Source organism: Thamnophis elegans, chromosome 6, assembly GCF_009769535.1.
Source record: "Thamnophis elegans isolate rThaEle1 chromosome 6, rThaEle1.pri, whole genome shotgun sequence".
NCBI lineage: Eukaryota > Metazoa > Chordata > Lepidosauria > Squamata > Colubridae > Thamnophis > Thamnophis elegans.
This window is the reverse complement of record NC_045546.1, coordinates 56391348-56415529: the sequence shown is the minus strand read 5'-3', so window position 1 is coordinate 56415529 and position 24182 is coordinate 56391348. Positions and strand designations below refer to the sequence as shown.

Below are 24182 nucleotides of genomic sequence, written 5' to 3'. Positions count from 1 at the left end.
GGTGTCTGCAAAATATAAACCGCATCTTGTTAGTAAGTTATCCAGTCCAGTGTCATTTACAACATCATAAATAAAAAAACATATTTACTTACCATTGCAGGGTGATAATGAAGCATCATTCGCTGTTTCACATACTGGCCGGTAAGTATTCTGCACATCATCGTTAAAATTACAACACTCCATGCTGCAGCCATGCAAAATAGGTCTGAATAAAAAACTTTCTTTATCATAACCCTTGCAATAGGGTTTGTTGCATTCTGGTGGCAGGGGTCTTGTGTCAGAGCATTCGATGCTGGCTTTTGCTGTTGTTCTAAAAACATCTTTGAAATCAGAGGTTGCCATCTTCAAGAGACTGGTGAAATTAAGGCAAACTAACCAGCTCTTGTAATGACAAGTGCGCCTTGCGCATGCCCAGAATTACAGGGGAGGGGTGGGTGGGGCGGGTATGGCATGTCCGGACATGCCCCACACATGTCTCTTGCACATGCCCAGAATCACAGGGGTGGGTGGGTGGGGTGGGTAAGACATGTCCGGGCATGTCCCACACGTCTCTTGCGCATGCCCAGAATCACAGAGGAGTGGGGTGGGTGGGCGAGTAAAGCATGTCCGGGCATATCCCAGGCATGAATGAACAGGCTTATCCACTGCATGCAACCTGGCGGGTTGCCTATTGTGAACATTTTAATTCCTGTTAATATTCCTTGTCTTTTCCTGTTGGTGGGCTTCAATCTACCTAGAAATAAATACCTTTTAGAGAAAAAATGGTTAAGTGCAGAACCCATGTCTCAACAAAAATTAAAATCAACATTGCCTAGAAATAAATACCTTCTAGGGAAAAAAGTGGGTTTAAATGCAGCCCTTAGGAGATTGATTACAAATAAAAAACATTTTTTTATTTCACAACCCCCCTCCCACCACCCTTGGATGTCCATAGAATTAATCTATGGTTAAACTAATCATGTACACAGAGTCTTGGCATCTTTCTTGATGGGGTAAGTTTCAACACGTCTTATCTGAAAAAAATAGGGCTAGGATATTGCACAACACCTTATCTGTTAGGGCTACTCATCATGATGGGCTTAGGCCATTACAACATATTTGGCTAGGATTATGATCTTGTGAAACCTGCACCACGTGGGGTCAATTATGCACACCCCAGCTGGGGAGGCGGGCTATGCACATCACATCTGGAGGGTGGGGGCTGTGCACATCACTTCCGCTTAGGGCCATGATCTGGTGACGTAATCAGCATATGGTTTGTTTACTTTGATGACGTCACTGATCAAAAGTACTGATAATTTTCATTTAAAAAAGGTATGTACTATATCTACTTACCTTATTATAAAGTATCCAGTATGAGCACAAGTGGAAGTAATTGTAATTTATGAGGATTTTTTTAAAAATTATTGCATCAAGTGCAGACACCAATGTTAATGCTGATTTGTGTTTTTATTGTAAAAAAGAATTCCAGGCATAAATTTCTAGTTGCTTAATTCACTATTTTTTCACATTGAAAAAAATACTGAAATTCCAATGAGATTTGAGATCTCAAATTCTCTCATCCTTTTGAAAAAGCCAAATGATAGCATTTTTGTTTATAAAATGTGTGTGCACGCATACACTCTCACATACACATACAGGGTAGCTATTTTGCATATATTTTTTTCTTTGAGAGTGGTGGTGTATGGTGCTTTTTAGATACAAGAAAAAAAAATTGAAATTAAGATGAACAAACCTGTTTTTATTTCCTAAAATACTGACAGGATAGCCTGAAAACCTGACTGCAATTTGAACATGTTGTCTGCATAAAAACGGCTCTGTACTAAATGACATCATCGTACTCCTTCCCTATATTAATATATAATGATTTAGATATTAACAATATTCAACAAAAAGGGTGAGACTTTTTGAATTTCCAAGGCATCCTCTCGTATGATCAAGGGTCAAAAATGGTCCTGACTGTTGTCTACTAGTATTAACAGCTACTAAATGCCTTCAGGATCAAGAGAGGGATAGAATACAGGTAAACCTCATCTTACAATGATTTAATGACCATTCAAAGTTACAACACACTGAAAAAGTGACTTATAGCTGCTTTTCATGACCGTTGCAACCTATGGTCACACGGTCAAAATTCAGATGTTTGGCAACTGATTCATATTTATGATGGTTGCAGTATGCTGGGGTCATGTGATCACCTTTTGCAATCTTCTGAGAATCAAAGTAAATGGGGAGCCAGATTCGCCTAACAACTGTGTCACTAACTTAACAACTGCAGTGATTCATTTAATAAGTGTAGCAAGAAAGATCACAAAAATAGAGCAAAAATTCACTTAACAGATGTCTCATTCAGCAATTTTGAGCTCAATTGTGGTTGTAAGCCGAGGATTATCTGTACTGGAGTTGAGGTGTCGTGGGCTGATTCAGCATGACTTTTCTTGCATTTCATATAATAAGTTCATAACATAATGTGATACTTCTAGAATTATGAAAGAGAGAGAATAAATATGGTTCTTTTCCTCTTTTATTTGATTCAGAGGAAGATTACAAATTGTGCTTCCTTGATGGAACTGCGTTTTCTATTTTTGATTTTACTTTAATTCTGAAAAAAAAAACCAATACTATTCAGTTATTTAACACTTGTTATAGTGCATGTGATACATCAAATAGAAAAGGAAAAAGGAGAAGCATAAGACTCTTCTATCAATGAGTCGTACATATTTTAACTTTTTTAACATCCTAGTAAAGTGATCCTTATAAAGCTTCTAATTGGTCAGAACAGGAAAACTGGCCTATCTTGTTTTTGCAAAACTTTCATGAAAACAATTGTCATGAAGTACTCTCCACAGATCACCTTTAGAGTTAAAGTGGCCCATTCAATTGTTTCCCATATAATTAAATAAATAAATAAAATGCTTAATGATCTGGGGAGCATAGAGAAGAGAGAAGTTTCCTGAGCAGTTTTCTTGGCTGGGTACTATAATGCTGGATTCCAGGAAGCAAATCTGTGCCTTTCAGAAATAACTCTGCAGTTCTACTATAGTACTCATAATAGTAGCTTCTCACATTTCATAGAAAACTTCTTTTGAAACTGACAAGAGTTTCAGAAACAGTTTTGTTTGTGTATCTGGTGCCTAAAACATCTTGGTTCCCATTAATAAAAACCAAGGGGCTGATATTGCTTCCATTGATTTATCCTCATGGGAATTATGGAAGGAACCTATAAATCATAAGGGCTGTTATTTAAAATAGATACTATCTTAAACATGCAGAGTAATGAAATGTTTCTGATGATTTTTAAAAGGCATTTTCTAAGGAGTTTCAAAATTTGATATCCCTATCATTTTCATTTAAGAAAATAAATACTTAGAAAATTGTCTATGAGCCTACTTCTGTTCAATTAATGTGTAGTTTTCCTAGCCAATAAAAATTAATAAAATTTCTTTGCCCTTGAATATTGTCAACAATCAAAACAGTTGCAATTTGAAAAATTCTCCGTTGTTTAAAAATACCTCATTTCATTGCAATTAATTTTGAAAACCAAAACAATATTAATAGTTGCATAAGGTGACCAGATTTTCAGATTGGTAAAGAGGGACACCTTTGACCCAGGGGGGGGGGGGGGGGCTTGATTAAAAATTTTATACGGAGCAACAAAAATTTTCATACAACACAAAAATAGTATTGTAATATTTTTTTTTATTTCAACATAACTACAATTTACAAATATAATACGTTTATTTACATTTATATTTATTAAATATATTGACAAAAATTATGTACAGTACAAATATAATACATTTATTTACATTTATATTTATTAAATATATTGACAAAAATTATGTACAGAATAATTTTACTCTTTGGCATATTTCTCACTTGAGTGAATTTTTTTTAGTAGATTGCTGTCATTGTTTAAAAGGTCATGAAATTTTTCACACGAATTTGTTAAATTATATTTGACACATAAAATGGCTTTCAAAGTTTCAACACTTAATTGTGGTTTTTCTGATGTCCACACTTGATTTACCGTAGAAAAAACATGTTCAGTCGCAGCATTAGCGTATTCCACAATTTTTAATACATTATTGTATGAAATATGGTTTGTTTGAAAATGATGAAATATTTCTAGCCATTTTTTCTCTATTGTCATTTTTGCTGATGCCCAAGATTCAACCTTTTCCTTATTCATATATTGTTTTAAATATGATACCTCAGTAAAAAGATTAGTTTCAGAAATATCACTATTTGGGAAATTTTGATGAATATGCTCGAATGATTTTTGCACATCATGCCAATCAAGTTCTTTTTTAAATGCAACCCAATTAAAATGTTCAATATCATTATAATGTACCGTTCACTCTTCTAAATAATCTATGCAGTTACTATAGAACTTTTTAACATGATTCATGGTGTCTGCACGATTTATTGCACCTTGTTCTTCTAGCTGCCTTATACTATTACGGATAGTTATGGGAATAAAAATATTTTCTAACCAGTCTTGACACTGAAATTTTAAATTATTAAGTTCATTTGCTACTTCGATTACCGAAATTTTGTCACCTTCAATAAGTTTTATACTATTTTGAAAAACAACTGCTTGATTGTGTACAAACTCTAGCCAAGTTTTTGAAGATTCTTTTTCAAAAAACTCTTCTAAAATTCTAGGACATTTATCCTGTGATAGAAAGTAGGACTTCAAAGGATCGTATATTTGCAAAATTCTTTTGACAGCTGGCAAAAGAGCTAACCAGCACGTTTTACTGTATCCAGGTATTTTGCGATATTCGACTTCCGCATTTTCACAAAATTCTTTAAGCATTTCAACGCGCACAGTGTATATATAGAAATAAGAATATATTTTAACAATAATATTTTCCACATCTATGGGCAACAAGTCAGCAGCTGTTTGAATGGCATTATGTATTATGTGCGCTGCACAACCAACACCAATAATGTTTTGATTAAGCTTTTTGTTTAATTTATAAAAAATATTATTTGTACCTCTTCTCGCTTTTCCTCCAAAATTTGCATTCGTATTGACTCCACAATATGCAATTATTTTGTGTTTTAAATTGTTTTGTTCCAAAATATTAACAATGGAACTGAAAATTATTTCAGAAGTTTCGCCAGGCAAAGAAACAAAATCTAAAATTCTAATTTGTATTCCAGTTCCCGAATCAAAAAATCTAATAAGGGTTGGAAATAATTTGATATCCTTATGATTAGATGCATTAGAATATATGGATACAAAATTAATTTTCTCTAGATTTTTGTTTAATTCTGAAAATGCATATGTGGAAAGTACATTACGCACAATTGCCTCGGATTTTGTTCTAGCACAGGTAAATTTTTTGTTGAATAACTTTTTGACAACTTGTGATGTACAGTCCATAGATCTGAAGGAATGATTGTGATTAATAGCATGAAAAGACATAAGTCCTTCTGCTAATGCTAATTTCTTTTCTTCGTCTGCATATGTTGGTTTACGAAAATATTCCTGCATTCTGGAGGAAGATGCAGCAGCATTTACATATCTTTTATGTTTCTGCGTCTCCAAGTGCTTTGTAATATCATGCCTCCCACCGTGCGAAATAGAAAATTCACCATTACATTTCTCACATCTTACTATGTGATCACTTTTGGTTTTTTTAAGAAAAGGAAATTCACTTCTTAGATCATCATTGAATTTGCATCCTCTTTTCTTACTCATTATGTTAATAATCTAAAAAAAATTAAAATTATATGATTTTATACGATATAAAATTCAATGAGGGTGAAACACACCAAATCTGGCAAAGCTGCCTTGCACCAACCTGGCCTGCCCATAGAATAGCAGCCACTTTGAGACACATAAACCTGGTCTGAACATATTGCATCACAAAGAAAACATTTGCAAAAAGGAACATTTCTTGTAGTAAATATATTTTATAAACAATTTAAAAATAAAAATCCCCCCAAAATAATAAAAAAGGTATTTTATAAATAAAAGAAATCCTTAAAAACCATTGTTAAGTATTACACCAGCAATAATTTATACTGTCACCATTTCAAACTATTCCACAAAGAATAAATTGAAGTAAAATCATTTAAAAAAATTCTATACTCAATAATTTGAAATGGACTCAGGAGTCATGATTGACACTGAGTAAATCTGCACTTTTAATAATCAGGAAGATACAATGGCACTGAAAAAAGTGACTGATGACCATTTTTCACACTTAGCGACCATCAGAAATACGAATCTGTTGCCAAACATCAACATTTTGATCGCGTGACCATGAGGATGCCACAACGGTCGCTAAGTGTGAAAATGGTCGCTAAGTGTGAAAAATGGTCATCAGTCACTTTTTTCAATGCCATTGTATCTTCCTGATTATTAAAAGTGCAAATTCACTCAGTGTCAATCATGACTCCTGAGTCCATTTCAAAGTATTGTGCATAGAAATTTTAAAAATGGCTTGTTTCAATTTATTTTGGATAGAATCTTTTTTTAAATAGTCTAAGACAATTTTAAAAAAGAATCAACACAGAATAACACTATTTTAAAAAATCATATGCACAATAAATAAAATATTATTTTAAAATACATTAAAAAATTAAAAGAAAAAAACCCGGCTCACTTACCAGCAGGCAGGCAGAGTCATCAGATCTTCATAGCGATGGATGGAAGCACACAGGGAGCCTATATACGCAACTGCAGTAACAATGACAATGATAAAGGATTGGATTGAGTTAAAGAATAAAAGAATTCTGATCTTAGAAGCATGACCTGCAGGCAGGCTGGCATAATTTCTTATGGAATGACAAACATAAAACGCACAAATACTTTCAAAATCATTTAATTAGGAGAACTTTACTGCAACAATGGCTCAAAATCAAAAAAATCCACTATGTGAAAACCCCAAATTGGCTATCACCAACAGAAAGAACGACACACCCAAATTTTACAGATTGGAACAAAATTCTAAGATACAGAGATCTAATTGACAGACAGGGAAATTTAAAAACAATTGAAGAATTGGCAGATCAGATTATGAAAGGTGATTGGCTAACCTACCTCCAAATTAAAACTAAATACAATAAAGACACTAAAATATATGGTATTGAAACAGAACCACACGAATTGGATAAAATTATTCAAAGTCTGGACAGAAAGATGATAGGGAAAATATACAAATTCCTCTTGAAGTATCAAATGGAAGAGGAAATTGTAAAAGAAACAATGATAAAATGGGCACAGAACTTTGGCTATAACATTGAACTAGACAAATGGGAAAAATTTTGGGGAATAAATTTAAGAATGACACTATCAATCCCATACAAGGAAAACCAGTACAAAATGCTTTATTATAGATGGCATCTGGCACCGTCAAGGTTGGCCAAAATTTCAACAAATACCTCGCTAAATTGCTGGATATGTGATTCAATACATGGCACATATTATCATTTATGGTGGACTTATGAAGAGGCAAAAAAATTCTGGAAAAGGATCAAAAATTGGTTGGAAGAAATAACAAAGGTTAAGTTAGATTGGAAACCTGAACTCTTTCTATTAGGAATTATACCGACGAAATACAAAAAAGAAATACAATATCTAATATTACGTATACTTACAGCAGCAAGGATAGCTTTCGCCCAGAAGTGGAAAAATAAACTAAACCTAAATGAAGAAGAAATAATAAGAAAAATTATGGACTGTGCCGAAATGGATAAATTAACGAAAGAAATACAGGGAAAAGAAGAATCAGAATTTTATTGGATATGGGATAATTGGTATATAGTTGAATGGAACAAAGGAATCACAGACAATGGTCACATTGGTTTTGCCCCATTTTATGACCTTCCTTGCTATAGTTGTTAAGTGAATCACTGTTGTAAAGTGAATTTGGCTTCCCTATTGAGTTTGTATGTTAGAAGGTTGCGAAAGGTGAGCATATGACCCTGGGACATTGCAACCATCATAAATATGAGCCAGTTGACAAGTGTCCAAAGTTTGATCACTTGACTGAATGGATGCCGAAATGGTCAAAAATGTGCAAAACAGTCATAAGACATTTTTTTCACTCCCATAGTAACTGAATGGTCATTAAATGAAAGGTTGCAAGTCAAGCACTATTTGTATTTATTGGAGCTGAATTTGATCTTAATCTGGTTGTTGTAGTGTTGAAAGTGGGATGGCGGTATCAGTCTGCACCTTTCAAAGATTGTTTCTCAATTCTTATATTTGAATATTCAAATTTTCAATATTATTGAAATATGTCAATAAAGATTCTAAGCCATCCAGGTGTCTGAAAGCTGAGACAAATAGCAAAAAATAAAAAAAATAAAAGTCCAGTTGCCATGATTCAACTTCCAGATATTATTGAAATATATTATTCTGATTCAGATGAGAATCCTTTTTAAAAAATACTGTATTCACTTAAATTTTGCCCTTGGGGGAATATTGAAGGTACATCTCTTACAAGATATTGCAAAAATAAATAAATCGTGGAATAGAAAGTCAGCTGGTGAAGTTTGCCATTTTATCTACTTCTGTAGAACCCCTTTCTGCCAGGGCTGCAGGATACCTAAAAATAGGAGTTGTGACTTGTCGAAGGTGGACTGGTCTGTCATGATGGCAAAGGCAAATGGCTGTGGTGTTGATGCTTGGACGGGGAGGAAGAGGAGGAGGAAGAAGAGGACTCATGGCGTGGTTGCTTCCCACCGCTGCACAGGCGCCGCCACAGGCGGCAGAAGCTCCGGAACCGAGTGGAAGTTCTCTGCGCGAGTGAAACAGCCACCGCCGCAGGAGAGCGAGGTGGCGGCGGCTGTTTCACCTCACGCAGAGAATTTCCACTCGGTCACGGAGCTTCTGCCGCCCGGCGTGGCGGCGCCTGTGCAGCGCCGCCACAGGCGGCAGAAGCTCCGGAACCAAGTGGAAGTTTTCTGTGCGAGGTGAAACAGCCGCCGCCGCAGGGGAGGGCGGCGGGAAGCGACCATGCCTCGCAGACTCGCGGCTTGGTCACTTCCCACCGCAGCACAGGGGCCGCCACGCCGGCAGAAGCTCCGGGACCGAGTGGAAGTTCTCTGCGCGAGGTGAAAATCCGCAAAGGGGGAGAAGGAGAGGAGGGCTGTCTCCTCCCCCAGAGCCTCCCAATTCCCACCGGTACCAGTCCATTCCATTACTCACCAGTGAGTTAAGCTAAGCCTAAGCAGCTGCAACCAAAACAAAAGACAAAATGAAATGGAAACTCGCGCAGGCGTGCTAAGCTAAGCGGAGTCCAGCCAATCAGTGAGCTGGCTGGGATGGAAAATTTTCAGCACGCAGCGTGCTGAAAATTTTCCATCCCAGCCAGCTCACTGATTGGCTGGAGTCCAGGCCAATCAGTGAGCGGCAGGCTGGGCTGGCTTAGATTTTTGTGTAGGATTGAATGGAACGAGCCAGCAAGCTAGCTGCTAGCAGCTGATGGGTGGGGGAGCGAGGGAGCTGCGAGCGCCAAAATAAAGCGTGTTTTTTTAAGAACGGCCCGGGATGCGGGAAAATTTATGAAAAGGCGTGCCTGTCCCGCCAAATGCGGGACGTCTGGTCACTCTATAGTTGCATTATATAGAATCTATAACAGGGAAAAACTAAATATGATCAATACAATTAATGTTTATCAAGGTAATTTGAAAGCTTACTTTTAAACACAAGGTAGAAAACATAGGTGTTTTGAGTTCAGCATGTAAAAACATTGATGAATCATTCTCTAGCACTTTTCCAAATATATTATTAAAAATACCCCCAAATTTTCAAATTTAATTTCAAAATCTATCAATCAAATGTTCATGGCTCTGCTGAAAATACAACCTTTTACAAATAAGTAATCGTCTGAACTGAAAAAGACATATATTTTAAAGCAATGCTCCATTGTTATCTCACTCGCACTGATTATGTTATATAATCCTTCAGTTGATGAACCTCAAAATCCATTCTGTCATGCCAACACTCAAAAATGTATCCCAGCATTTGATTATGCTGCTGGCACAAATACTTTTAATGATTCATGTTTACACTAGATGTTGTCATTAAAATAGGGACCTCAACGAAAAGAAATTGGACATGTGCCCTGGATGGAATTAGCAGTGAGGGCTTTTCTTAATTGAAAAGATTAAAAAGCATGTAAAAGTAGAATTTAATCAGTGCAATTTCCTTAAAGTATTTCAAGAAAAACAATAATAACTAATCAGTATTCATATATTATTTAAAAACAGTTGCTTAACATGTCTGAATATGTCATTGAAGACACTATGTTCAATTGGTGCACTTTGCCTTCAAATTCATCCCTAATAGTGCTCCACTTCTTGAAGAATCCCTCTTTAAATCATCTGGACATCACATTATTCTGGTGATTATCTTTTCAAAGAGGTCTTTCTGGGCCACTTAACATACTTTATAGCAATTTCCCACAGGCTATCTCTGTTGTCTTTCCCCATTTTACACACTAATGCACAAAAATTATACCCAGTCATATAGTGCTCAAAATATGGGGGGGGGGTTCATTATTTTTTCCATTGGTTTTTACAGAATCCACAGAATACCAGCAAACACATGTACTGCAAAATCTGTATTTCTGTATCTTTTGTAGGATTGAAATCTATTGTAAGCTACTACATGAAATTTGTTACAAGTGGCTCTTTAATAACCAACCTATGTAATTTTAGCATTAAACATGAATTTCAGATGAATCAAAATAAAGAGCTGATTGGTTCCATTTTGGCAAAGCTCTTGCATAGCAAGAAAGAACATGTGTCTTGATCTGATATTCAAATATGTCTGGTTGATTTATATTTCTTCAGGCAATGTAACAACCGATAGAATTGTAAAGTGAGCTGTTTCTCTGAAAATGTTAATTGCTATGATTTTAATTCTTGCAGTCCCAAATGCAAAATAAAATTAAAACATGGAGAGTGTCTTTTGACAGCAGTTAGATTCAGGTGGAATAGTTTTCAATTACTTTGGGTGTTTGTTTAAAAAAACCAGCTTTAAAATTTCAATAAATCTACATTATATTAATGTTTTTAAGATAAATGCTCTGGAAACATCTTTTCACATTTTAACTCAAATTTTGATAAAACTAAAAAAAAAAAAAATAGAATGGGTTTATTTAACACAACCATAAGAACCAATGCAATATGAGTTCTAGTTTCTAAGGTCTAAAGACAGTGAAATATGCCAGAATATCTTGATATAAGTTTGTGATCTTTCAACTGGTTACCCATGTTTGTGTTTATTGCATTTTGAATCTGGGAAAATGAAAGTAGTGTTTCCCCTTTTCCTGTGGGATTATGATGATAATTACTTCTATTATTGCCAGTCCAGTATTTTGGGAGGAAAAAAAGCATGTTCTTTCACTCTGGGCATACAAATATTAACTGTAGCCATAGTTTTGATACTTAAAACCTTTTACTGTAGATGTGTCATGTGACTGCCAAAGCATATCAGGGTCCCTACAATGTCTCCAGGATGGTGCAGGAATTTCTCATTCGTTTAAGTTATACACACTGAGACTGACTGAAGCTCTTAAAAGTGACCTCAGGGAATCTCTGCCATACAGACCTATTTGAGTAACAATCCTTTTATTTATTTAAATCCATTTAAACTTAGATTTAGGAGAATAATTAGAATTGATAGAATAGACCAGAAACGGTAACCATTTAACTACTTAATAAAATGGAATAAATCAAAACCAACTTTAAATCCTTTGCTGAATCAGGACTTACATAAAAACTAATTTATTAAAATCTGTTGGAATTTGTTGAGATGGCCTATCCTTTCTCTATCTGTTAATTTTCATTTCTGCTGAGACTGCAATCCCCCAAATCTCTAGCCAGCATAGGTGGATACCAAAAATACCAACTATGGAAGGCACAGAATAAAGATTGATGTATAAAAATGTTTCATAAATATTTCAACAATATGATCTGTTATACTGTACAGCCTGTATGTATGGTCACTTGAGGTTAAGATTGGAAAAATACCAACATTCATACTGATGACAAGAACATAGCAATTTTGAAAATATAAAGAATAAGGAAAATTGGCCAAGATTTATCAGCACTATTTGTAAATGTAGGAATAATATTTAATGTACATTAAAATATTGTTAAGATTTATCTGTCCTGAGAAATCTGTTTTTATCTGCACCTTATTTATCTTGACTGATCTAAAAAAGCTAAAGAAATGGACCTGGTTGTATTTGGATGAAAAAGTGGCAGGAAATACCAGCTATAGATTACTAGGGAAGGAAAAAAGCATGCTGGAAGAAGGTACAGGTAACCCCAGGTTACGAGGATTCCCTTAGTGAACGTTCAAAGTTATGTGATAAGCGCCCCCTAGCATTTATGAACAAGTCCAAAACTATAAATCTTGCAGCACCATGGCAGTTGTTCAATCTTATGAACAACCGCAGAAGCTCTGCAACATTTGTCCTGCAGTTCGCCATCCAAAATGGAGGTTTGGAGGGGGCCCTTCCCTCCGACTCTCTGTTTTGGCCTCCAAAGACCTCGCTTGGCAAGTTGCAAGCCAAATGAGCTTCAGAGGGGTGGATCTGTCTTTCCAAACCTCCATTTTGGATAGCAAACCTCCATTTTGGACGAGGCCTGTGCAGGCCTAAACGGAGCTCCGATTTGGATGGCAAAGTGCCAGGCAAGGTTTGTTCACACCAAAATGGAGTTGCAGAGGGGCACGCGCAGCGGGAGACTGGAGAGATCACAGCTTGCTAGATCTTCACATGATATGTGACCTGGTGCGACAGGTTGAGTGGGGGGAAAGCAATTGTGGGGAACATGATTTTATTTTAGTGGGTTGAGGAGGCCTTGGGTGGTCTTAGGCAGGTGGCCTGTTCCATTACTAGGCCCCCATGGCCTTTCCCACCCTAAAATACTCATATGCACTTAACGAGCATCACATTCGATTAGCAAATGCATGGGCGAAAGAGGGAGTGATCCCATTTAAGGTACAAGATTCACTCCCACGAATCCCCGGGTTACGAATGGAATGGGCAGGCTCCATTCCATTCGTAACTTGAGGACTACTGTAATTGAACCCACTGCGATTTTATGCATGAAAACTGATGGACATATTCATGAAATCATCAGAATCAAGCTCAGTTCAAAGGAGACTTTATCTTACCTTATTTGTATCAAAACTGCAGAATACATAACATTTGGGATGCAGTAAAGTAGGGGAAAATTAGATAACCCAGAAGAAAATATCTGCACAGTCAACAAATGTGAAGTATGTGTGCTGTTGAGAGTTTTTAAAACTATAATGAAGACTGTGCATTTTATTCACCTGAATATCACTGTTCAGCAGTCTTTCCCAAACTGGTGCTCTTTGCTGGGATTGCAACTTATAGAATTTCCAACCACAATAGTTTAGATCAGTGGTTCTCAACCTGTGGGTAGCGACCCCTTTGGGGGTCGAACGACCCTTTCACAGGAGTCGCCTAAGACCATCCACCTCCACCAGCGTCGCCCATACTCAGGAGCGCATCCTGAAGCAGCAGGTGCTTGAAGAGCGCTGGGTGGCGAAGCAGCCTCCTCCTAGCTCCGATGCCGCCTCACCCGGTCTCCACGCCAGGGAAAGGCCGAGGCGCTGAAGTGGGAGAGAGACGGGTTCTTCTGGGTAGTGGATCAGCCTCGGCTCCGACGGACTGTCTGAAGCGAGCGCAGTCGGCGGTGCCGCTTCAGCCCAGCTGCCTGCACAGGGGCTCGAAGGCACCCGGAGAGCAGTAGACCGGCGGGGCAGTCGGGCCACCTGATTCAGCCAGTGGGACAGGCTTTCGCCCAGGCAGGCACATGCTGGGATTCAAGCCGCCTTGGGCCTGGATGCTGCCTTTGCCTCCCCCGCCGCCGGTCCTGTCCTGCAGGCTAAACTGAGCTCGGAGGCTTTTTGGGCCCCGGGAAGGACTGACAGGAGAGGCAGGAGGGGAGGATAGGCCTCACCCACCCATTCCTTCCGTCCTGAGGAATTCCACTCGGGACGGAAGCACAGTTCAAGGTAGCTTAAGCCTCCATTTAAAATCCCATTTAACGGGCAACTTCTTAATCTGTGTTTAAGAAAGAAAGAAAGAAAGAAGGAAGGAAGGAAGGAAAGAAAGAAAGAAAAGGGAGGGAGGAATGGAAAGAAAGAAAGAAGAAAAGGGAGGGAAGAATGGAAAGAAAGAAGAAAAGGGAGAGATGAATGGAAAAAAGAAGGAAAGGGAGGGAGGAATGGAAAGAAAGAAAGAAAGAAGAAAAGGGAGGGGGGAATGGAAAGAAAGAAAAAAGAAAAAGGAGGGAGGAATGGAAAGAAAGAAGAAAAGGGAGGGAGGAATGGAAAGAAAGAAGGAAAGAAAAAAGAAAAGGGAGGTGGAATTGAAAGAAAGAAGAAAAGGGAAGGGGTAATGGAAAGAAAGAAAGAAAGAAAGAAAGGAAAAAGAAAAGGGAGGGAGGAATGGAAAGAAAGAAAAGAAAGAAAGAAAGAAAGAAAACTAGGTGGGTGGGTGGGGGGAACAGAATGTAAAAAAAGTAAAATTAACAAAGTGAAACTCATGTAAACCACGAACTGCTCCTGGAGGCAGCAGGGAGGTCGTTTTATCCTGGAAAATCCCAGCCTGGCTGATCTCCCAAACCAAGATTGGCAGATTAATCACTATGCTTTAATTATGTTCAATTTGTAATAATGAAAATACACCCTGCATATCAGATATTTACATTATGATTCATAACAGTAGCAAAATTACAGTTATGAAGTAGCAACGAAAATAATTTTATGGTTGGGGGTCATCACAATATGAGGAACTGTATTAAAGGGTCGTGGCATTGGGAAGGTTGAGAACCACTGGTTTAGATGCTGTTGGCTTGTATTTCTGAGAGTTAAAAGACCCAAAATATCCAGAAAACATCATGAGAAAAGCTACTCTTGTGAGACAGCATTCAATATGGACAGAAATATAATTTGAATAGTAGTTTGCGTGAATAACAAAGTGCTGACCAGTATCCAGCTTCCCATTAAGGAATAATATATTACTATGAATTGTATCATTATGGGACAGCAGAGAATCATAGGATGTCACATAGGCATGTTTATTCAATTTGGACAGTTTTCATAACTTTTCAAATAGTAGTACTAAACACTTTTTCCTCATGCTTAATACAGTCATCCGTCCAATTCTTAGAGAATTTATAAAAATATTTTTCATCCAAGAATCCTGATAAAGGTAAAAATAAGTATTTTATAGCAAACAATGGACAGACACACTAGTTAGGAGTACACCTTATAACATCTATTGTACCTTTAAATGTATCCTTGAACTGCGATAAGAGAATACCAGTTTAGGTAGGAGACTCCCATTTAGAATCAACACATGAAGAATCATTAATAATCTTTTCACTCTTTATATTATGTTCTAATATCCATTAACAGCCAGTTATTTTTGAATATGGCATGGCTGTTAACAGTTGGAAGCCTTCTTTTACATGTAAGGTTTTTTTTAAAAAAAAAAACATGCATTGTCAAACTCCATATTGTAGACAATCATGTCACACTAGTGGAGATCAGTGATGTCACCACTGCTACTAAGACAGGGTAGGAGTGGTTTGCTGCTTCTTACATGGTGAATTCTACACTGGAATGCATAACCAGAAGAGAGCTACAATCATGGCTTCTTCTGGCTCCTGTTATTTCTTTTATTGCCATTCTAACCTCACCTTATTTGCTGAAAAGAAAAGAAGAAAAGAGAATAAAAGAAAAGGAAAGGAAAGGGGGAAAGAAGAAAAGAAAAGGAGCCACTAGGCAAATGAATAAAAAAGGAAGAAAATTTGTTGAGAAAAAAGCTGTGGTAGCCATACGAACAGGAAATTTTAAAGGTACAATGAGATCTAGAGTTGTCCACCTAACTCCTCCTGAAGAAATTAAGTTTATAGTAAATGCCATGCATTCTTTAGGAATCACACATTTTCACTTCTTTCTTTCTTTTTTTCCGTATTATGTTGCCCACTTTGGACAGGCAGTTAATTTCCTTTTTTAAGGTGCAGAAGCATCTTTCAAATCTACATGGCTAACTTCATAAACAAATCCCATACATTAGTTTGACATGCTTTACATTTACATTAATCACCTTTGTTAAAATGACAGAACTGAAACTGGTTACTTTCAACAAGATAAAAAGTATTTTCAGTTCTCCCATAGCAGTGCAATGTTGTATGTTTGAAAATTGCAGATCTTATGATATTATAGAACAGCAAGGAACTGAGTAACATAGTAATTGTCTGGTTTGGGTAAGTTTAAATCCATGCTAATGTAAAACTAACTCACATTCCAGGCAGCCACCATTTTACCCCATGTCTGCAACCCCATTATACACATTTTTTTTCAGCTTGACTCAGCTTTTGTTGTGTGTGAATGAAATAATACCTTTAGGAAAACAAATGGGATGATAATTTTTTAACTTACTAGATTTTCAAAATTAAAACCAAAAAACAACACATTTGAAAGAAGTTGCTGCACCTGCAAAGACACTCTTTAAGCTTACTATGAAATACAAAAAAGTGCACTCTTCTATATCTACATATAAAACATATTAGAAATAAAACTTGTGTAAAATGTTTGCTGTGCAAACTATAAAAAGTCAGTCAGTCCTTTGTCTTTCCTAATATTTTAGGTCGGGTCCTCTTGCTTCCTATTGCAGAGAATCACTGTTATCCAAGGCCAGCCCACTGATATTTGTAGTTGAGAGGTCTGTTCCATCATCTTCCGTGCTGTCTACAGATTCATCCTCACTTTGCCCTGCCATCATGACTTGCTGAACAGCCAAAGTAGTACCATCAGATGAAAGCGATTGGAGACTGTCTACATTCATGTTGACGGGAGCTGTAATTGTTACAACAGCCCCTAAAAATGGATAAAAGTACAAGTCCAGTTGGAAAAAACAATGAGATATTTTTAAAAACCCACAACTCATTACTGAAATATGCATTTCATCTTATTTTCTAAAATAAACTGGAAAAAAAGTTTTAGATTGCATGCTGTAAATTTAACAATTGGAAATGAATTACAATTACACATACCATTTTGTCCATTCTTTTCCTCAGTAAGCACTTTAATGACATTTGTTCATTTTGCTTTATTCTACTTTGGACTAAATAAGAATTCTGAATTTTGGAAATGTTAAGGTGCTATCATCTTAAAGTAGCATTACAAGATTTGCAACATCTGGAGCAAATGTTTACATACCGTGTTTCCCTGAAAATGTTTGTTACAGTGTGTTATTTTCTTTTGACCCCCGGAATAAACACTTGGCCTTATTTTCGGGGAGGTCTTATTATTTTTCAGGTGCTGTGTTGCAATATTTTCGGGGAGGACTTATTTTTGGAGGAGGGCTTATTTTAGTGCATGCGCTCAAAAGCCCAATTGGGCTTATTATCCAGGGAGGTCTTATTTTCAAGGAAACAGTATACTAAATGGACATCAATAGTTAAGCTAATATGTGAAATTTGTGACATATGGAGTTTTTACTTGTGGAGAAGCCCCATTAAATGCCGGAACAGGGATATTTAGCTTCAATCCACTGCTATAAATGTACTTGTCTAATCATGTCTACTTTGGCAGATTTAATCATTTCTATTTTCTATGCCATCCATGAAAACGTATTTAGTAAATTAAACCTATACCAATTCATTATTTCCATTAGGCTTTATACAGATAAATTGAATATATTTACATACTGACTCATCAATCAGTAAAGTAAAACATAAAGTAGTTTTTAAAAGCAATTTAATGAAGTAAAGCATCTGCTTACCATCTGACATAGTAAGTTCATTTGATTGATGCTGAGCTACTCCTGATGCAATGGAGTCTGGCCAGAACCTCTGAACTGGTCGGTTTTGGGCTGTTTTCTTCTTGGTTTTTGGTGTTTCAGAACAGCTGGAATCCAACATTGGCTGGAGAATTCTCCTTCTAGCATTGATAAACCTAAACAAGGGTAAAATGTAAACTTCCAAAGTAACTTTAGAAATCTATGAACAAATTATCATGTTCCTTTCTGTAGCTATGCTTTGCAGATTCTTCCCCACCCTTAGAAGAGCTTTGTCCTGCAAAAGTGGCCAAATGGCATCCAGATTGGTAAATTTGGGCAATGTGTTGAAATCCTCCCAGTTGCTTGGGAATCCTCTGACCATGTACCAAAGGTCTTTCAAACTGGGTTTCATCAAACAATCGGAGGAAGGCCACAATCACCCACTTAAGGCATTCTTGTGTCACAATGCACAATGAAGCTATCCAGATTTGAGCATGTGTTCTAAAGGACCTTCAGGCTGGGTGGTTTGGGCCTGAACTGAGGTAATTTGCCGATTTCTTCTCAAAATTCCCAGCCTAATATTTCCCATTTGGCGTTATGAGGTAAATTACATATTCCCAACACTATCCAAAATTCTCTATTGCAAAATACACTGATTTTTTTTTCACAGACTATGAATTTGTAGAAAATAAACACGCAGTATAGAAATTATAAAGGGACACAGTGGCCTTGCTGTTAAGATGCTGGGCTTGTCAACCAGAAGGTTGTGGTTCGAGATCCAAGCAATATGTGATGGGATTAGCTCCCATTCTTGCCTCAGCTCCTGCCCACCTAGCAGTTCAAAAGCATGCAAATGCGAGTGGAGAAATAGGTACCACTTCAGTAGGAAGAAAACAGCATTCTGCGAGCTTTGGCATATAGCCATGCTGATCACATGATCATGGAAGTGGCTTCAGACAATGCTGGCTCCTTCGGCTAAGAAATGAAGATCAGCACTGCCCCCTAGAGCCAGATATGACTGGATAGGGGAAACCTTTACCTTTATAGAAATTATGGCAGTAAATTGAGATCTGGGTTAAAATCCAAATTTCCATTTGATCACAGGTGATTTTTTTCAGGGGGTAAAATATGATGAGATCTACAATGTACATTACTTTGAGTTTCCCAGAAGGAAGATGAGATAGAACTATAAAATAATTCTGTTCAACCTACCAGTTGTTAACCTGGAGTAAGGTAAGATTTGTTTGTGCTGCTATCTGTTTTTTCTCATCTTCTGTTGGATATGGATGCTACAGAAAGAAATATTTTCATTATTCTTTTTGAATTAAATTTATTTTTAAATAAATTACATTAATCATTAAAACAATGTCTTAGTTTTTATTACAACTATTCATATCCCATTTTTATAACCATCTGTCCAAAGAAGTTTATAAACAAGATAGTAATTACAGCTAAGAATACCATACATGTTATTTAAAACAAAAATGTTAGAGATTCAGTTAGAGGGGTTGCTGCTGCAAGTCCAGCAAAGGAGTCTCTGTGGTGGGGATCAGCTTTTTTACTCTCTTTTTTAAGAGATATTTTCCACAAGGCAATCAGTGGTAACATGTTTCAAATTTCCCTTACAGTATAAAAGAAAATTGAAATTGAAAAGAGATTTAATATTCCACAAGCATTTTAGTAAAAGTTAATTGTCCACTAATAAAATAAAATATGACCAGCTAAATTAAAATTTCTATAATGCATCCTGCAGTGATTTCAACTATTGCCATTTAATTCATTTGTACCTGCTAAGTTCTTTTAATTCCATTAATTACAGGGTGTGATTTATTAAAGTAATACTAATGTGAGGACAGTACTCAGATTTCCATTTCCCAGCAATTAAAATCCTGGTGGTATTAATGGCCAACTTATAGTATTCGTCATACTTCCAAACTTTTCTAATATTAGAAATTACAGGCTCATAGGAAATCTCCTTCCTAAAATGCTTGATATTAGTATTCAAATTATTTTTATGTGCAGATAATCACAAAAGAAAGAGCAAATTTTTCTACTATTCTATTAGAATTCTCTCATGATCAGCATATTGATGATACTTCACTCCAAATTGATAGTTCTATGAAGCATACACCTTCAAACTCTTGCAAGCAGTCCAAAAAAATTCATCCTTCACAGTATAAAAAGCTGCTAAAAGATCTAGGAGGACAAAGATAGTTGTGTCACCTCCATTCACAGGACCAATCAAAGATCATCCATGAGATCAACTAATGAAACTTTTGTCCATGGCCAGGTCTGAACTCAAGACTGTCAAGGAACGAAATAATGTGTATCTTCAACAGCCTTCTGCCACTTCAGTCCCCATTTTCAGAAAACCTTCCTAGGATGATAGTTGTTCAGTTTTATTTCATTGGATTTTAACAAGTGAGTAATCCAATGTCTCTGCAAGGCCCTTTGGCACCTCCCTTTTCCTCAAAAAAGGTGTTGACTACAGCCAGTGGTGGGTTTCAAAAAATTTTGGAACCTATTCTGTAGCTGTTGCCTGTTTTGTGGAAGTGGCTCGGCAGTCATGTGACTAGTGGGAGTGGCTTGGCAGTGGTGTGGCCAGGTGGGAGTAGCCAACTTGGAAAATGTGGTGAAACTTACTTAACAATGCTCTTGCTCAGCAACCAAAATTTTGGGCTCAATTGTGATCATAAGTTTTCTTTCTTTCTTTCTTTCTTTCTTTCTTTCTTTCTTTCTTTCTTTCTTTCTTTCTTTCTTTCTTTCTTTCTTTCTTTCTTTCTTTCTTTGTGTCTCTCTCTTTCTTTCCTCCCTCCCTCCCTCTTCCTTCCTTCTTTTTATCTTTCTTGTGTCTCTCTCTTCCTCTTTCTTTCTTTCTTTCTTTCTTTCTTTCTCTCTCTCTCTCTCTATCCTTCTTTATCTTTATCTTTCTTTCTCTCCCCCCCCCCCTCACACACACATCCCTTCCAGTTGGTGAAAATTTCTGTTGAGGGTGTTTTTTAGAGGCTTTTTTAAAACAGTTAAGCAGAGTCATCCACATGGTGACTCTGGCAGCAGCTAGCTCAGCCTACCTCAGCTCTTGCCTTTTTCCTTTTACATTTTTTTTTCTTTTCATGATGGCAGGCAAGAGCACAGTTGAAATCCTCTCTGAAACAGCTGGAAAAGGTACATGTGTGGGTCGGAGGGAGGGGGAGGAATTCAAAAAGTTTGACTGCATGCAGAGCCACATTGCCTTTTCAAACACACACAAACACACACACAGAGACATACACACACACACAGCTGGATAAAAGTATATAAGCCCAGCTTCACTGATTACAAGTTTGAAAAGGCATCGTGGCTCCACCTGCAATCAAAGGCTCGGATTGGAAGGTAGCAGGGGAATGGGGGGGAGTATGGCAGAGGAGCTGCTTTCAAGCCATTGGAAAATATATCTAATTCAACTTCTGTGTTTGTGTTTGTTTGAGAGTGAGTGAGTGAGAGAGGGATCCAACTTCTCTGTGTGCATGTATCTGTTTGAGAGAGAGGGGAGGGAGGGAGAGAGGGAGGAAGGAGGGGGAGGGAGAAGAAAAAGAATGAAGGAAAACTTTTTTGGAAAGGAGAAAAACAAATGCTGTCGCTTTAAATCGGAACTGAGCATGCCTGGCTGTGGAATTCTGGGAGTTCAAGTCCACAAGTCTAAAAAAATTTGAAACCCCTGTGTCAGTGCCTCACCAGCCATAAACCTCACCGCACGACACTGCTAGAGAGACAGTAAAAAAATATTTCCACAATACATTTGATGACAAATATCATTTCATTATGGATATAATAAAAGTTGTACAATGCTGTCTCCTTTAATCAAAACCAACAGCACTATGTAGTACCCATGGATTAAATGTTATAAGTAGATAGACAGAGTATGTATGTAATATAAAATAAAAAACTTGTGGCAACATTTATATGAACTTTCAGTTAATGAATAAGCTGATTATGACTACATAAATCACAGGATAAATGTATGATCTTAAACTAACAACACATGGGGCCCCTTTTGACTATGGAGTACATTTAGTAAAGCAAATCACATAACAATCCTGCTTCTGCATACAGCTAAACATTTTATACAGTGAATTTCTCCCAAACCCTGAGGAAGTGGTTAGACTGACAGAAACTTAAATATAATTCTCAAAAGACTACTGATTGAAGGAGCACATGATTTAAAAAAAAAATCCTGATACAAATGAAATAAAACCAGAAAATCACAAGTTTACCTAAGAGCATTTACTGAAAGTCTGATTCATCTTTCACAAATCAAGTGGAACCATAGAAATAGACCAGTGATGGCTAACCTTTTTCTAAAGGTGTGCCAAAATTGTGTCTGTGTGCGCTATTGTGTGCATGCGCGTGCTCCACCCACCTTCACGTGCAACCCACCCACCCCGACATGGGGGAGGTGAGTTTTCACCCTCCCCAGGCTCCGGAGGCTTTCCTGAAGCCCGGAGAGGGCGAAAAACAGCCCAACCAGACCTCTGGAAGGCTGAAAATTAGCTGGCTGGCGTGGGCATGTGTGCCAGAGCTGAGGGCTGCTGTGCTGGCAAATATGGTGATGCATGCCACCTGTTTGCCATAGCAGAAATAGACTTTAAAAAGTATTGTCCTTCATGAAATTGGTACAGGAGAAAATAGCCAAGAAAACAAAGAAATGGATTGTTGAATAAATCAATGCAGAAGTCTCACTCAAAGTACAAATGGTCAAGCTTAAATTATTGACTAGTATGTGAAGACCTAGAGAAAAGACCAGAGAAAAGGCAGATGGGAGTCAATTACAGCAGCGATGTGTGCACCATTGGAAGATCTGAAGGAGCAAACTGGGAACACTTCCTCCTGGAGAAAATGTGTGTGTATAGTCATGAAGACTCAGTCCAAATTGATGGCACATATTCAATTAATCAATAAAATAAAATTATAATCAGGAAGAAACTTTTTTTAAAAAAAGTGTTCCCAATCACTGAGATAAATTCTTACCCCTATATGCTGGAAAAGCCAAGATCTCATCACGTTTGTAGCATGTTTTGGAAGAACGCCCCTTTTATTCTTTGATGATCCATCATCTTGATGCAAGATGCTTAAATCTTGGTTTAATTGTAACTGGAGCTAAACAATAGAACTTTATTAAAACACCATAAACATCATCAAAAAATTCTTAATATTTCACAAGAATAATTAAAAAGCACAACTTTTGTATTAAAAGTAGAAGGAGCGTGACACATGTACTATTTCATATTGAATGCAAAAACTATTTCAGCGCTGAGTTCTTAAGAAACATGTGGAAAACTATCAAATTATGAGAAAAAGTTCTAACCTTATGCTCACTATATGCTTTCTATGCACAAGGAATTTTACTGAAATGTTATTTTATTTTTTGGTTCGCGTGCCATAAGAAGGGGGAGCGTATGGGGGTCGTGCGCAGGCATGCCGCACCCATAATGCAATGTGCGACACACACACCCCAGTGTGCATTCATGCATGACAGGCGCTCCCCCATTTTTTGCATGCTTTTTTTTGCCTTCACCAGGCTCCAGAGGCTTTATAGGAGCCTTCCAGAGGGCTTAAACCAGCCCTACGAACAAACCAGAAGTCCGGTTTGCTCGTAGGGTCATTTTTAGTCCTCCGGAAGCTTCAGGGAAGCCTCCTGAAGCCTCCAGAGGGCTTAAACCGACTCTACGAGGAAACCAGAAGTCCATTCCCAAACTTCCAGTTTGCCTATAGGGGCGATTTTTGACGCTCCGAAGGCTTCAGGGAAGCTCCTGAAGCCCCCAGAGAGCCTCCGGGGGCAGGAGAGGCTCTTTTTACCCTCCCCAGGCTCTTATAAAGCCTCTCACGTGCCCTGAAAAATGGCTCCGCGTGCCACTTGAGGCACGCATGCCGTAGGTTCGCCATCCCGGGTATAGGAAGATGCTCTTTTACTTTTTCCCCCACATTTATTAAAAATATATAAATTCATTGTATAGACAACCTATTCCACATCTTATTAAAATCCTGGCTTCTTCTACTTTAAACCACTCTGTGAAATGAGTAGAACAAACCTGTGAATTCTGGATCCTGATTGTTCCAGGTGACAGTGCTTGTGTTACTACTTGTCCTTGAGGTGTGACCACTGTTACTGGCTGATATACTGTGCCACCTTGAAAGAGTGCAGCAATCAAGAAAATAAGAAAACAATAGATAAAAGGTTAATTGATGCTTAGTTATTATTAAATATATATGTAGCTGTGGTTAAAATACAAAACTATTTTTAAAATGCAAAAGTGAATATTTTTGCTGATTCCATAGAATGCTTTAATTTTATGGAAGCAGAAATTCAGTTAAGATTGCCCCCAAGGTCCAAAAAGTCAA

The 24182-nt window shown here is 37.3% G+C and overlaps 1 protein-coding gene across 6 annotated transcripts in view; it reads right to left on the bottom strand.

The window, feature by feature from the left end:
* Positions 1 to 15074: 15074 nt before the first annotated feature.
* The window catches only part of PKNOX1 (PBX/knotted 1 homeobox 1), a 42362-nt gene continuing 33254 nt past the window's right edge, over positions 15075 to 24182 (bottom strand). For all 6 annotated transcript variants that reach the window (XM_032219523.1, XM_032219521.1, XM_032219526.1 and 3 more), the window contains 5 exons: positions 23873 to 23970; positions 22812 to 22940; positions 19017 to 19093; positions 17808 to 17980; positions 15075 to 16900 (listed from right to left, as the gene is read on the bottom strand). In XM_032219523.1, coding sequence (XP_032075414.1) covers positions 16689 to 16900; positions 17808 to 17980; positions 19017 to 19093; positions 22812 to 22940; positions 23873 to 23970 — 689 coding nt within the window. In that variant the 3' untranslated portion in view covers positions 15075 to 16688. The remainder of the gene's footprint in view (positions 16901 to 17807; positions 17981 to 19016; positions 19094 to 22811; positions 22941 to 23872; positions 23971 to 24182) is intronic.